The sequence below is a fragment of the Ammospiza nelsoni genome, chromosome 18 (genome assembly GCF_027579445.1).
Source record: "Ammospiza nelsoni isolate bAmmNel1 chromosome 18, bAmmNel1.pri, whole genome shotgun sequence".
In the NCBI taxonomy this organism is placed as follows: Eukaryota; Metazoa; Chordata; class Aves; order Passeriformes; family Passerellidae; genus Ammospiza; species Ammospiza nelsoni.
The window spans coordinates 799,386-814,917 of record NC_080650.1 but is presented as its reverse complement, the minus strand read 5'-3'; the positions used below and the strand labels follow the sequence as shown (position 1 = coordinate 814,917).

Sequence of the window (15,532 nt, the reverse complement as noted above, 5' to 3'; positions counted from 1 at the left end):
ACCACTGCACAAGAGATATTTTCCTAGAGAATTACATAAGAATGATGAGAGTGCCAAATCCACACACCTAAAGTAAAGAGCAAAAATACAGCTTTTACAAAACAACTGCTGATTCCCACCATCTCAGAGATTTGATCATAAGGCTGCATTTCTAAAACTGTCATTTATCCCAAAACTCTGGAGACAGCTAAATTCCTGATCCTTTGCTGCTGAGAGCCACTGCAAACAAGATTTATTTTCATGTCCTTTATGAGAACAAAGTCTTGATTTTTGAACAAACAGTAATTTTTCATCAAGACATTGTAATTCTCTTTGAGACTCTTATGGGCTAAGTCAGAGGTTTATCTTACTCAAACATAGAAAACAAATGCAGAATAAATCCACAACCCCCCTCTCTTCCTCAGCCTTCTCGGTACTGAACATGCATAAAATCAAACCTGATTCAATCTATCAGAACCTAAAAAGAATTGCAATATAGACAATAGGTATGCACTGAATGTGTAAATGCATCTCTAACATAAAATAGATATTGGTGAGATCATGGAAATATAACATGGGGATTTGAAAGCTACAAAAATAATTAGGACAATTCAAAATTATTTGTTGCACCATCCTCCGTTCAGTAGTTGACAACTTGGCAAAGAAACGAAGCTATAAAATGAAGATATAAATTTCCATGTAAGAGGTGTATCTAGCTTTTGGGAACACCAAGTTAAATTGCAGCCATTTTGCCACGTGCAGTGGAATTTAGGAGAACAGCCTTGTCTGTTTATATTAACAGACGTTTAGAATTGGAAATCAACACTCAGAAATAGAAGAACATGATGAAGTTTCTTATGCTTCCAAGCAAAGATTCAAAGACTGGCAAGGGACACAGCTTGGATAAATTTGGGGTTTGGCATCCAAAGTGCAAACCAGAACTTTGGTTTCCCTATAAAAATCCACCCAAATGTTTCCAACCGTGGATCTCAGGACACGAGGGAGATGTTATTTTGAAACACGTGTCACAGCCAGACTTGTCAGAGCCTGTCTGCCAAACTCTCTGTGCCCGTGGTCCCGTGGAACAAGTCCCGTGTGTTCCTGTGAGACTGTTCCTCATGAATATGCATCCCAGATTCACTCCAGCATCTCCTGATTTCTGCAGCTGCTACAGCTCCTCCGCTATGGATGCTGACAAGTGCATAATGTATGGACAGCACAGAGAATGCACTCCACATACATCCTATTTATCCATTCTGTGCTCGTTTCTTACAGGCATCTTTTGTTCTCTTCCAGGCCTGCTGCTCTCCTTGCCTTCACTACTTCACACAAAGACCTGCAAGTGTCTGTAAGGAAATTAATTGCTTCAACAATTAACAGGAAAATGCATCTCAGAGGAAACACTTCAGAATCGATCTGTTTCCAGGTACAATATTTGCCACTCAGGAATAGATGATTTGGATTGAAAATTATTCAAGCTAATTGTTTTCTCTCTAAAATGAAATTAAATGAAGAGTGTAATAATAAACTGAAAATGAAGAAGTTCCACTCAGCACTTGACAAGCTCACAGTGAAAGGCCCTGTTCCAGTCCCAGTTTCAAGGATTCTGCTCATCCTGTGACCAAGGACTTGCTGAAGGAGCCTGTGGCTCTGTGTCACAGGTAAGACTTCTAGAGAAGATGGTATCTTGTCAACACTGAAGGGATTTTCAAGTATTTCAGCTAAAGCTGACAAAAAGGCAGGCAGGCATTCCTGCAACATGCCAGGGAAAAATTATCTCAAGAATCACTGCAGATAGTAGCCATCCATTCAGCTAACTGCACATTTGAATATTAGCTTCAGGTAACCCCTGGAACTAAGAACAACACAAGCACATTTGCATAAGTGCAGGTGATCCCTCAGTGCCACCCTGGCACAGAACCCCGGGCACAGCCTTGGGTCTGCTCTGGATCCTTCTGGAAACGGAGCCAGCAGTGGGTGCACCCCTGCCAGGGCCACATTCCCATGGACTGGGACTTCTCATCACTGAATAGGAGAATGGCAGAGTTACCCAGGGTAGAGAAGAGCTTTGAGATCATCAGCCCAACCCATGACCCAACAGCACCCGATCAACCAAACCATGGCTCTGAGTGCCAGGGACGGTGACTCCGCCTGGGCAGGCAATTCAATCACTCTTTCAGTGGAGAACTTTCCCCTGATGTCTAACCTAACACCCAGCCTAGGCCACTCACATCACAGGCAGAGCAGCAGAGCTGCAAATACTCACATTTCCAAGTATACCTGATACAAACTCACATTTATACTTTTGACATGAAGAACTGCGAGGGCTCCTGAGTAACAAAGGGAACACACACTGCAGTAACTCCTGCACTTTTCCAGAGAATCATGCAACAAGCCACTGGTCCCTTTCCAGCTCACTTACTGCCATGGATGTACAGCCTGAATCCCACTCCCACACACTCTAAAATCCTCCTGTCTGACTTATGGAATGTTTTCTCTGTGCATTCCTCTGCTCACATTCAGTGACAAACCGTCATACACAGAACAGGATTCATCACTCATACAACGAGCATGGATTGCAAACTGAGATCCAGTCTGTGACAGAGACACAAAGTGTGCTGCACATTGCACCAGCTCCAGAGAACACCACAGAACTCAGCTCCGGATAACACCACAGAACTCAGCTCCGGATAACACCACAGAACTCAGCTCCGGATAACACCACAGAACTCAGCTCCGGATAACACCACAGAACTCAGCTCCGGATAACACCACAGAACTCAGCTCCGGATAACACCACAGAACTCAGCTCCGGATAACACCACAGAACTCAGCTCCGGATAACACCACAGAACTCAGCTCCAAACACCACAGAACTCAGCTCCAAACACCACAGAACTCAGCTCCAGAGAACACCACAGAACTCAGCTCCAAACACCACAGAACTCAGCTCCGGATAACACCACAGAACTCAGCTCCGGATAACACCACAGAACTCAGCTCCAAACACCACAGAACTCAGCTCCAAACACCACAGAATTCAGCTCCAGGCTGTGCCAGGGGCTGCCAACACCAGCCAGGCTGCAGTGTGCTGCTGCAGGTGCAGATTGCCAGGGCAGGAATGGGGCACATTCCACACTCCTTGGTGGCACCCAGAATATCCAGGGAGCACACCCGGCTCTGCATGGAATCCCACAGCTCAGACCCCTGCCCTGTGCCCAGCTTTTACACACATATCCATGTCAGACTGAGTGGCACCCACAAAGACAAGGCATCCCAAACAGCCAAATTCTTTTACTGCCACAGAAGCCAACAGAAACTCCAAAAAGGAGATCTCAGACACACCAGCAATAACTCCAGAGAACTGTGCCATTGATGCATCTGCACAGGGAGAGCTGAAGCCATAAAATCATGCAAATGCCCAGTGAACCCAGCCTTGTACTAGCAGTTGGAATTTATTTAGGACTGGTTTTGTGATTTAGAAGGATGCCAGGCTGTGTTACATAACTCCCTTAACCTTCGGGCCCACACTTGGTCGTGTGTTCATTTAGATGTGACAGATTTAATTTTTCACCTAAAACATGGGAATTCCCATGTCTCAAGAGCAACAGGCATATTTTTAGCCTCAGCTCATATTTTAAGTCATCCACTCAACTTTCCAGCTCTCTCAGTAATTAGTATTACTTCTTACAAGATTTCCTCCAAGGGGGAAAAAAAATCAACAGCAGCATTAGAGATATTTTCACAAGACACACTTTTGCATTTAATATTAGATTTTTAATAGACAGGAGATTACTCACTTGCTGTCTCTTTTGTAATAGAAAGCAAACTGGCTTTGTCCCACTGGAATTGTTATTTTTAGCCTCTGGGCTACTAAAGGTTTAAGAACTACAGTGCTAAGTACCACAAACACAGAGCAAGCATAACAATGATGAATCCTGAAGGTTCTTAAGGGAAATAATTCTTCCTCAAGCTTAAAATTATATTTATTATACTGGGTAATACCAGGGTAAAAATATAGACACTAAATATGAATGAGGTTATCCAAAGTATTGGAAATATCCTTTAGCTACCTCAACATGAGAGAGAAAGAAGGGCCTCTGCTCAGCAAGGGAGGTGACAGAAACACCTGCACCTCACCCAGGAGGAGAGGTCAAAATCCCCAGCAAATCCATGAATTACCTGCATTTTCTGTAACTGACTTCTGTCAGCAAACTACTTCACCTTAGATTGCTTCCCTCCAATTATCTGATTCCCAGCTCTTCATGCCAAGAGCTCCCAATGAAAGGGGATTAAGCCCCAACATTATTTATTGCTTGCAGAGCTGCAGTACTTCAGAAGAGTCCCTGAGAACTCCCTCCAGCTGCTGGTGCTGACCATGGTGCTGCAGAACCTGGTTTACCCACAGCACTGCATGGGTAACTCACACAGAACAGCCTGATTACCACACAGCACAGCACAGCCAGCTCTGTGTCTGGGGAACCTCTGAAATGCCCAGAATGACACTCTGACTCCTCCCATGAGAGCATCAGAAAAGGGTCTCTCATTGTGTGAGCACAGGAATGATCACAACTCCTGCCAGGACTCCTCAGGTCCATGCACAGTCCCACCTCTGAGCCAGCACAGCTTTCCTTGTACTCCAGTTGAGTTCATGGACAGGGAACACTGAATACCTGCTCTGTGTTCCACTTTGGTGTCCTTTGGGAGCCCCATACATGAAGTACCCACAGAGCCCTGCCTTCCATGACTGTTTCTGTAAGTGAAGTAAAACCCAGTAGGATCTAATCCAATATACCAAGGGGTAACATGCTTTCAGATGAACTAGGCCAGGAAATGAAATGCATCCTCCTTACAAGCAGCCAGAATTCCTCTGTTCCAAGCTGTGCCCTGAGGCCACAGCTGGCTGAGCTGGGGTGGGTTACCCTGATGCTGCCATATGGGAACGTGGAACTGCTCCAGCTCAAATTAAGGAACACTTTTCCAGGTTGTACTCAGCTGTGACAGTGCAGAGAACACAGAATTTCCCCCCAGGGTTTCTGGATACCAGAGAAGGACTGCAGAGCTGTGCGGGAGGTGTGGACAGCCTGGCCCTGAGGGACAGCCTGCAGCCCCCCTGTCTGTCATTATTCCCTGCAACACACTGTCACTAGAGCAGAGCCAAACATAAGAACGGCCAAGATAAACAAGACCTCCTGCAAACCCCTCTGAAAGGAACACAACATCTTTAGCAGTTGTATTTACTGATGAACGATGTCGTTATTCCCACACATGCAATGAGAGCTGGAGTTGGGAGCCCCAGCTCTCCCTGGGTGTGGGGAGCCAGCACAGCTCCCACAGTGATCCCTGGACATTTGAATATTAGCTGCTCTGCCAATATCCTGCTCCAAGGACTCCAGTCCAGGAGATCTGCACATCTGGGGCACCATGGAAGTCACACATTGGTATTTCCAAAGGATAATCCCTGAATGAGGGAATTTATTTTCTGTAACAGCTTCGAAGGACAGTGCTGGTTCTCACCTCTCCCACTTGCAGCAGCATCTTGCCCTAACCAAAGGAGCAGGAGCAGCCGTGCTCCCCAGGGAGAGCCTGAGATTGAGCTGAGATTAAAGGAACCATCTCTGCCCTTTGAGCTGCAGTTCCCTGGGTTACCTGCTCCACGTGAATGCCAGACCCAGCTGTGCCCCCTAAGGTGCCAAAGCCCTCCCCGTGCCTTTGAAGTGCTTTCTTAAAATGAATGTCTCAAACCAACAGGTGAAAGAGTTGGCTAATAATGCCTTTATGGAATAATTGGTTATTATTTCATCTCTTTCCTTTTGTTTGATCCCAGATGATAACCATAAACATCTTTTCTAGTGTATTAGCATTGCATAGAATGATTTCAAGAAAAATTCTGCATTTCTTGCTAAATCAAATAGTTTTCTTTTTTAAAAAATGGGAAAAGTGGGTCAGCATGTAAAATAATAATGCACTGAGGCTTGGTTCAGACAAATTTATTTTGCCTCAACATCTCAAGGGGTTCTCTCTCTGAGGGCACATTTAAGCTTTAAAATGAGAAATGGAGGCTTGTGACTAATTGCCTTCAAACAGAGGAATGTAAACATGACTTCTGCGATGTTCAGTGCTTTAACATGATCACAACAGACAAACTCCTGGAAGCCTGGAGGTTTCTAATAGCACAGGAAGGAAACAGAAAAACCCAAAGTGTACACAGCATGAAACTCTAAAAGCACCCAGGGTAAATATGTTTGCAGCTGATCATTACCCACACGTCTCAGAAGCAGAAATGGAGTTCAACCCTGCTGTTTCAGAGTTAAATGAACATATTCCACCTGCCCAACAAGAGATATCCTAATGTATTACATCAGCACCAACAATCCCGAGTGAACAGATAATTTTTAGGGCTGAATAATTATTCTCAGAAAGCAATTTTGGAACATAAAAGCATCACCTTTCTCCCTTCCCTCCTGTTTCCTTCAATAATAAGACCAGGATTAAAGAATGAATAGGAGAAATCTTTTTTTGCTTAGAATTCACATAAACAAATAATGCATTGGGTTGCCACTAAAATCCCCAACATCCCGCCTAGCCCAGCCCTTCACTGGGCCTGTCCAGCTCTGAAAACATCACCCTTGAGTATATTCCATTCTCAAAGTCTGATTTCTGCAATCTCTTTCTTGCTTCTATTTCATAGTGACAAAGTGAAGTTCACGTGATTCCCACAGGATGGGATGTGACAAAATGTAAAGGGATTTTTTTTTACTACATCACACGTCCTTTTCTCTTATTTTAGAGTAGAAATTTCTCTTTCCAAGCAATAATCCATTTCTAGGTGACAAAGTCATGTGAGCACATGGGAGCAAGGAAAAAAATTAATGGTGATCTAAAACATTAAATTGATTTTATGAAGCATTTTGATGAACACCAGCAAGAGACAGAGTGTAATTATTGTGGCCATTAGGCTGTTATTTATGTTAAATTTGTTGCTCTTGTTGGCTTCAGAAGTGTTTTAGGACTACAGCACTCTTGGGAGTCCATCAAATGTACTGGCATATGCAACAAGTAAGAGGGTGAGGCAATAGCTCACTGCATTTACAACATGAAAATATTTAATAATTGCATGGGAAAATGAGAGAAACAGGGCACTAAGGACAATGGCATAAATGCAATACAAAGAAAGCATTGTGTAGAAAATCAAAGGCAGTGTTGGCATACATTTTCTAGTCCCCTGTTGTTATTTAATATCAAGTTAATTTCTTCAGTTATAAAAGTGTTAAGAAAATGAAGCCCTGAAATGCAGTGTCATGAACAAATGAGACTTTCAGGAATAAATGAAGAATATAGCCTAGAAGATCCTGTTACTGTCTCTCACTGTGCTCACGTTCTCACAAACTGATTTAGTCACTTGCAGTTCAAACTGAGAATCCGTTTCTCTGACAGCAGCATCTGGTTTCAGGCAGCACAAACCAGCAACTCCTTCAGTGCTACAGAACTGAGGAGGAAAAGTACCAAAACAAATGCTGTCCTTGTTACATTTCCAGAAAAAGGGAAGGAAATTGCCAAGCAAATTATCCGTTATATAACTGAAACACTTTTGGTGATAAAGCAGGAAATGTTCATTACGGTTCTACTCAGAGATGGCCATGCTTTGTCTGTGATTATTTTGTATTTGACTGAATCAGTGGCTTCATCCCTGCCACAGGCACAGAGCACGGTAATGGAATGGGAGTAACAAACATTCCTACCCCAAAATATAAACATGAACAGAATATTGTAAGAGAATCGTGACACGCATTACTATCACACCAGACCAACTTGCCAAATGTGTCCCCAGCAGCTGTGGATGGAGGGAAGCACTGCCAGTGGTGTTCTGCAGAGGAGGAAAGCCCAATAAATCCTCATTTTCAGCCAGTGGTGTTCTGCAGAGGAGGAAAACCCAATAAATCCTCATCTCCAGCCCCCCAAGGGTTCTCCAGGCCCATCCCAGCGGGCACAGTGCCAGTCCAGCAGCAACAAGGGGAAGAACAGGAATCCAGAGCTTGACCTGGTGGCTGCTCCTCCTCTCCATCACCCCTGCACAGCAGAGAGGCCCATTCTGGGTAAGGTGAGGAACAGCCCTAAGCCAAGGAAACACTCGGCAAATGCAGCACTCCCGAACCTCACCCTCCTGCTCCATTCACCTCATTACACGGGGAACTCCCAAAAATAAAATCAGGAGCTCCCAGGGCAGGAGTAAAGGACGGCACAGATTAGGATGCATCTCCCAGACTCAGCCAGTGCTGGAAGGGTTTCCCCAGTCCCATTTCTGATCACTGCTTCATTCCCACAGCATTTTCTCTTTGCTTGTTTGGTCACCTGCTTGCCAGGAGAGGGCGGGGGATCTGTGCTTCAAAGGGAACAGCAGCAGTGCTGTGCAGATGCTACAGGCAGCAAACCCATCTAATCATCTCCTGGGTCTGGATTTAGAGTGGTACAGAATTATTACTGCCTCAGAAGGAAATCAGAAGAACTGGGGAGAACTTTCTAATTGCTTCACCATTAATCTGGAACACTGTCGCCAGCCCGTAATAAGCAAGGCACGAGAACTTCAAATCGTATTTGACAGATGGGCTTAATTAGTTATTCCCAGACAGAATCATAATATTTGCTGTTAATATTCATCTGAAAACACCCTGCTGGCTGTGATAATATTTATATGTTAATCCTGTTACGATAAGCTGCCGCTGCCAGAACCTCTCCAAACAAAATGACGGATATATTTCAAACCCCGAGCTGGGAAGGCTCTGGCATTCTGCTCTGGGTTGTCACTTGCACAAGTGCCTCCTTAAGCCGTGAAATTACACTTGTCACACTGAGTTAGCTTTATTAACACTATTTTCTGATCCATGTAAAACTATCAGGAACACAAAGGTACTGAATCTGCAGTTAATTAACATTGCCACCTTTGCATCCATGTGATCAGACCTCTGCTTTTTAGGAGAAATTAAACAATATGCAAATAGAGTTTCTGTAATTTCTAAATGAACTACGAAGGCCAAAAATTTGGTAAAGGACCTCATTACTTAACTGTGACCCAGTGTGCCTATTTGGTGACATCAAACACTTCTAGATAAGGATAAAATCATTTCCCAGAATCTGTAGAGCACATGTAATGTGCTCTTTCCCCACGTAATGCTTGATCTTGCTTCTTCAAATGCAGAGCTAAACAGAGTCAACTAAATTTAATGAGGAAAACAATATACTGGGTAATGAATTGCAAATACTTTGCACTCATTCCAAAGAGGGAGGAAGAAGTTCTCAAAAGTGAGAAAACCAGAAAATCTCAGCTGGGAACTCAATGGAGCAAATCAAACCAAGAGTCACAGGAGAGGTACATGAACACCTTTTCCTGCCTGGGTTTTCTTTCCAGTAACATCTGTGCACAACCCCGGATTTCTTTCAATAACCATCCAGCAATGTTTAGACCCAGCCTGTGCAAGCACACAGAATCCACAACCACTGCATGAAAGATGACATAATAATTTATTTTTTGTGTACCAGGGGTCATTTTAAAGGATTGCCACCGGATGATGAATAGTGAAGGGAAGTTAAGTTGCCAAGATTCAATTTCCCCATGAGGCTGCTTTACATTTTCCTGCTGAGAAACAGAAATCAGGCAAATGCACTCTATGGGCCCAACAAGATAAAGTATGATGGAAAACTCATTGCTGAAATAATCTCTGGTTTTGATCCAATGCCCATTTCTGTCAATGAAAATATTCATCCGTTTTCCAGTAGCTTTGAAGGGGGATTTTAAGGAATGTGACAGACTGTGCCCAGCACAGGGAGCTCCCACCTTGGCATACACACACATTTCTGCTTTGCCCAATGCCATTCAGCCAGATACATGACAATATTTGCTTTAAGTGAGGGAAATTCAGCATCTATAGCAAAGGAACTGTGTAGAATCTGAGCTATCACAAGCAGAAAGTCATTACCAAGGAAAGTTCTTCCCTTCCTCTTTTTTTATACAGGCAGATTGCAAGGAGATGAAACTTCTTAATTATTATGTTCAGAAAGTATTTACTTACATGTCATAAACCATGTAATAAATCCCCAAACCCTGTTAGATTCTGTAACATTTCACACGTGAATCACACATAAAGTGGGAATTTTTCTATCAGCAATGCCAGCCCCAAACAAAGGCAGTCTGGTCATTACAAATGTGCACTTGACTTGCAGTTCCAGAAACAATGAACAAGAAGCAGCACATTATATAAAAATGTATTCATTAAACCAAAGAGTTGTGATTAAAAAAGGAACATCCACCTGCCAGATGAAGGCATTTTAAGACACGTCAATGTTGCAGAATGGGAATGGAAAACAGAAAATCTATTTCTTCTGCAGATCAAAAATTCATATAAATCTCACCCTCAACATCATTTTCATATAGTCACAAAAGACCAAAACAGAAACAAGGAAAAAACCCAACAAAGAAAGGAAAGGGACACAATCCACCAAGAAAACCTCAAGCAAAATTAATAAACCAAACCAAAAAATTCCACCACAAACAGTCATATGAAGATAATTAAAAAAAAAATTAACTATTCACAGTCAAGCTCAAAGATATGAAACAAGTTCTTCCAAATCATTTGTGACAACAGCATTTTCTGTTAGTTTTCACTTCCTTTGAGCACTAGGACTGAGTAACATTCGTGTGGTGGATTGAACAACAACAGCCACAGCTTTTCCAAAAGCATTTCCTCATGCACCATAGGAAAATATATTAAAATCATTCAAATGTATTGAAAGCAGCCATGACCTACCTGTTCTCAGCAGCAGGTTTCCTCTGGCACACAACCACAGCTGGTGCATACTTGCCAGTGTAATCCACACTCTCCCTGATGTCCCACAGGTAGGGGCTGCTGGCTCTCACACTGAAAACGTTCACACCTCTCTTCACCTTGGCCCTGGAGAACAAGGAGATATTGCACCAATCAGATGGGAAATGCCAGCTCAATCTGCTCCTTATTCCATCGTCATGTTCTCATTACTGCCCCACAGAAAATGCCACCACTCATTAAGAGTTCAACAGCAGGACGAGGAAAGGAGATAAGAGAATTAATTAAGACGTTCATATTTTGAAGAAATTGTATCAAGACAGAATCTGACTGAACTAATGGAAATTACAGCTTCAGTCACAGCTGGATTGATGGTGGGTGTGCTCTGGAGCAGGCTCCTCGCTCCTGCCCACACTCTGGGCACCATTGGGCACGTTGAGGCTCTCTCCTGGCTGCAAGGTGTTGCATTGGCACAGAAAGTGCCAGTTTTAGTGGGAAAAGAAAGGAGTTGGGTGCTGGAGTGAAGAGCCATTGCTAAGCCTCATTACAAGCAAAATCCACCCTTTCTCTCCTCCCTCTCTGGATTACTCTAAGATGACAATCCTTATCTTTGCTCTTATTTTCATCATCTCTTTGAGTTCACAACATTTTCTTTTAGTACTGTTGTGTTTCATTGTCCTGTCGGCTCTGAACTTGAAAATACTTATTTTAAAATATTCTGATTTTTCCTAAAGCAACTCATTTCTGTGGAGCTCTGTTTCCATGCATGAGAGGTTCAACAACAGGAAAAGCCATGTGGCAAACTGGGCTGGCTCCTATGGAGAGGTGGTGCTTTCTAGTTCTCAGTGCTAGTAAAATACTTCTGGGGCTGCATGGTGAAAGAACAACCAGAATAAAAAGTTATTAACTACAAGTGGAGAAGAGGGACTTTATATAGAGAGAGATGCACTTTCAAATATCTGTTTCAATTCCTCTCATCAGGTGTGGCATTCTTTAATTCTGCCTCTCTCTTTTCCAGAATTTGTACCTCAGGGCACTACAGGATTACCCCTCAGGTATAAATGTACTGTTGGCCAAATTACTGAACGAGGAGTCCCTGGTGCTGGTAACTTCTCGTTCCTGAATGTGTTTACAAGAAGTCCATTGTGGTCAAGCCTCCTGAGGTGTCAGGAAATGAGACTTTAATTACATTTGCTAAAACTCTCATACACAAAATGCACTCAGTGCCATGGCGAGTTCTCAGTTCTGGGCAGAAACCCCAAAAGGTACGTGAGGTTTTTGTCTGAGCAGCTGCTGCCAGCAGAGCAGCAAACAGCACTGTCAGCTCTGCCCCCGCACGAAATTGCTCAGGAAATCTTTGAAGGACAAGATCCACACAGATGTTTTCAGAACAAAATGCCAAAGGATTCCTTCAACTGTCTTGAACAAAAAGGATTAAATCTCCTTTCTCCAGCACTAACTCAATAGCAGTGGCTGCAATTTCCTTAGCACACCTGGAAGAATAAATACGTGGAGGCTGCCAATTTCTGTGCAAGTTCTCCTATGCTAATTTGACAAAATGAATTTTAAGCAGGTGCAGACAGTGCTGCTAGAGCAGACATCCCTCAGGACAAGAGATCAGCGGTCACAGCAGAGTGGAAATTAAACTCCATTTCCAATGTCTCAGAGAGGGAGGTACAAAGAGGCCACCCAACCTGGGTGAAACATTTCTCAGCACGTGTCTTCAGCCACTCCTGGGGACTGGCAGCTGGTCCTGCCCTCCTGCTGCACCTCGAGGAAGGGAAACTGCTGGGGACCAGCCCAGAGCAGTGACAGAGGAATGATCCCCATCCCCAGGGACACTGGGGTGGCCAGTCACACTCAGCTGGCTCGGACTCTGTATGAGCCACAAGCCTTTGTTATCATTCTTTCTTTTTCCATTCCTAGCTAACCTTCTGAGGAAATCCTTTCTTCTATTCTTTTAGTATAGTTTTAATATAATATATATTATAAAATAATAAATCAGCCTTCTGGAACATGGAGTCAGCTCCTCATCTCTTCCCTCATGCTCAGACCCCAGTGAACACGGTCACACACCCAGGCTGGGCTGCAGCAGGAGTGCTTGCAGTGTTTTGTGCCCATCACTTCACTTTGGGCAGAGTCTGCTTGGTGGAGAGGAGGATAGGAAGGCCATAAACATTTGAATTGTGCCTGGTTTGGGGTTGCTGTTTCTCTGTTTCTTTTCAAACAAGGAGCCCATCCAGCTAAGCACCTTCCTGGCTGTTATTTACCTCTGGATCACTGCTCACATCAGTTTCCCAGGCTCCTGAGCAGCTCACCCCTCGCACCAAATCAATCATGGCAAACAAAGCCCCTGGGAGTCCACATCCCTAAAAACTCGTCAATGCTGACAGGGTACAAATCAAGGGAAGGGAGAAGCAAAGAAAAGCACAGAAGGAACTCCCAGAATCAATACATCACAACTGAAATCAAGGAAATGCATTACCTAAGTGCATAAAGATAGTGATTCCCAATTCCATCCCTCACCCACTGAACACTCTGTTTACTCTAGTGATGGAAGAGGCTGCAACTGCAATTAAAATGCAGGCAGCATCCTCTCTCATTTATCACAGAGGCTGCTTTAGCACCTCCAGTCTCTGCACTTTACAACCATTAGGGCTCAGCTTTCAGCTTGCGTCATTCCTGCACGTGGACACCGTGCCCAGGCCAGGCTGGGCACAGACACCCTGCCCAGGATGGGATGGGCACAGATACCCTGCAAAGGATGGGCACAGATGCCCTGCCCAGGATAGACTGGGCACCGACACCCTGCCAAGGCTGGGTTCCCCTCCCCATCTCACTCTGGCAGTGCCCTGCTCACAGCACACAAGTATCATCCCCTTTTCACACACAGCACAAACAAACAGGCAGTCCAAGCCCTAAAGAGCACACAAGTATCATCCCCTTTCCAGCACAGCACAAACAAACAGGCAATCCGAGCCCTAAACAGCTCTAAATAAAGATGCTTCAGACCCGTGACATTGAAGTTAGCTTTTCATTACTGTAAGTGCTCGGGGCAAAGATCTGTGGGAACCTTTCATGGTCCTTCTGAGAAAGAGAGCTACTTTCTACATCAAAGGAGAAAAAGAAAAGGGAGCCTGTTAACACCCTGCTACCGCTGGTTGTCATCTTGTCACCAGCAGCGAGGAGAAGGTGGCAGATAAATTGTGTGAGAGGGGGCATTTCTGAGAGCTCCTGGGCACCCACCAGACATCACAGTGGCCTCTGAGATTGCCTTGTCACTGCATCTCCCCAAGGCATTTCACAAATAACTGGAAGGGGCTTCTATTTCTGTTTATCTCCAGTGTTTCTTCGTGCCCAGAGCCTGACCCTGACCCAGCCACGGAGAGGAGCAGAGCAGAGCAGGGTGGCAGCCTTCCCCTGCCAACATCCACCTCCTTTGGGCAGCAGGGACGGCAGCAGAAGGGCTGGGGACGGGCTTTCCCCCACCGCCCATTTCCGACCAAACACAAGCCAAATGTGAGCAGAAACGGGCCTGAGCACAGCTCCTCATGGCATGAAACAAAGGGATCAGGTCAGTTTGCACTCACTGGGAAGTCAAAGGCACTGACGTAAGCCAGCAGCAGAACAGTCCCTGCTCAAACCCTGCAGGCATTCCCAGCCCTACATCTCCACTGCCCAGAGCCCATTCTTGCTGGGGACAATGCCATGGGTGGCTCCTTCCAGTGACATCCCCTCTGCATCCAAGAACAAATTGCTGCAGCTGGGAACACCTTGTCTTGTCTGTACTCCCCGAGCCTGCAAGGGGCTAAGGGCAAACCCAGACACCCTCCAGCCACCAAGCAGGAGCTGCAGACTCCTCAGGGCCTTCTGAAGACCAGAATTAAATGTCATGCTTGAAGTCAGGCAGTGTGGGGCCAGGTGCCACCATGGGATGTAAAATCCAGCCAGCAGCTGTGGCATGACTAAGCTGTAGATGCACTCACAGAGTTCCCTGGGAGCTGTCTCTGCTGGCAAGAAGTGCAGAATGATCCTGTTAATGCTGTGCTACATTAAATGCAGACATCTCTGCAGGATCTGAGGTCAGGCTGGAGCTGTATGTTGCTTAAATGAGGCCGTTTTGATACCAGAACACTTTTACTGACATTTACATCCTGATGTTTCACTGCCTGCACACAACCTCCTCGGCTCCCTGAGGCCTCTGTGCTCAAACAAACATATTCAAATGCACAAAACAATGGAAAACAACAACAAATGTTCTGGCTTTACTTCAGGACAGAGTTTCTTTTAAACCCTGGAGTACCAGAATTGAAGGCAATATGGGATAGCAGGTCTGTGAATGCCAGAGAAGCTGGCAAACTCACGAACAGCACTGGAATGGGAATGAGGAATGTTACAGAGCTCACCAGACTGAACAACAGTGAGAGGGCAAAGCATGAGGCCAAGACTCACAGAGAAAACAAACCCTGAGGTAATCCAGCCCTTTGTCTGTCCAGTCTCCCACCCTTGGGCCAAAATCTATTCCCACTTGAGAAGCCCTCAGTAGATGAAATCACATTAACCATTCCACAGCACAGGGAGGGCTGGCTGGAATTTGTGTTCCCAGCATCTCCAATTTTATGTGCAGCACTGGGGTGATGCTAAATTTATGCACTTTGAGGTCATACTCTTCTTTTGTCTCCCTCTGCAGTTTCATTGCGTTTTATGGCTGAAGCTAATGTAGGACAGAATTTGAG

The 15,532-nt window shown here is 44.7% G+C and overlaps 1 protein-coding gene across 1 annotated transcript in view; it reads right to left on the bottom strand.

Annotated features, from left to right (window-relative positions):
• The window catches only part of LOC132081425 (transmembrane protein 132D-like), a 185,319-nt gene that overhangs the window by 103,032 nt on the left and 66,755 nt on the right, over positions 1-15,532 (bottom strand). The window contains exon 3 of the mRNA XM_059485140.1: positions 10,782-10,925. Within this exon, the coding sequence (XP_059341123.1) occupies positions 10,782-10,925 (144 nt within the window). The remainder of the gene's footprint in view (positions 1-10,781; positions 10,926-15,532) is intronic.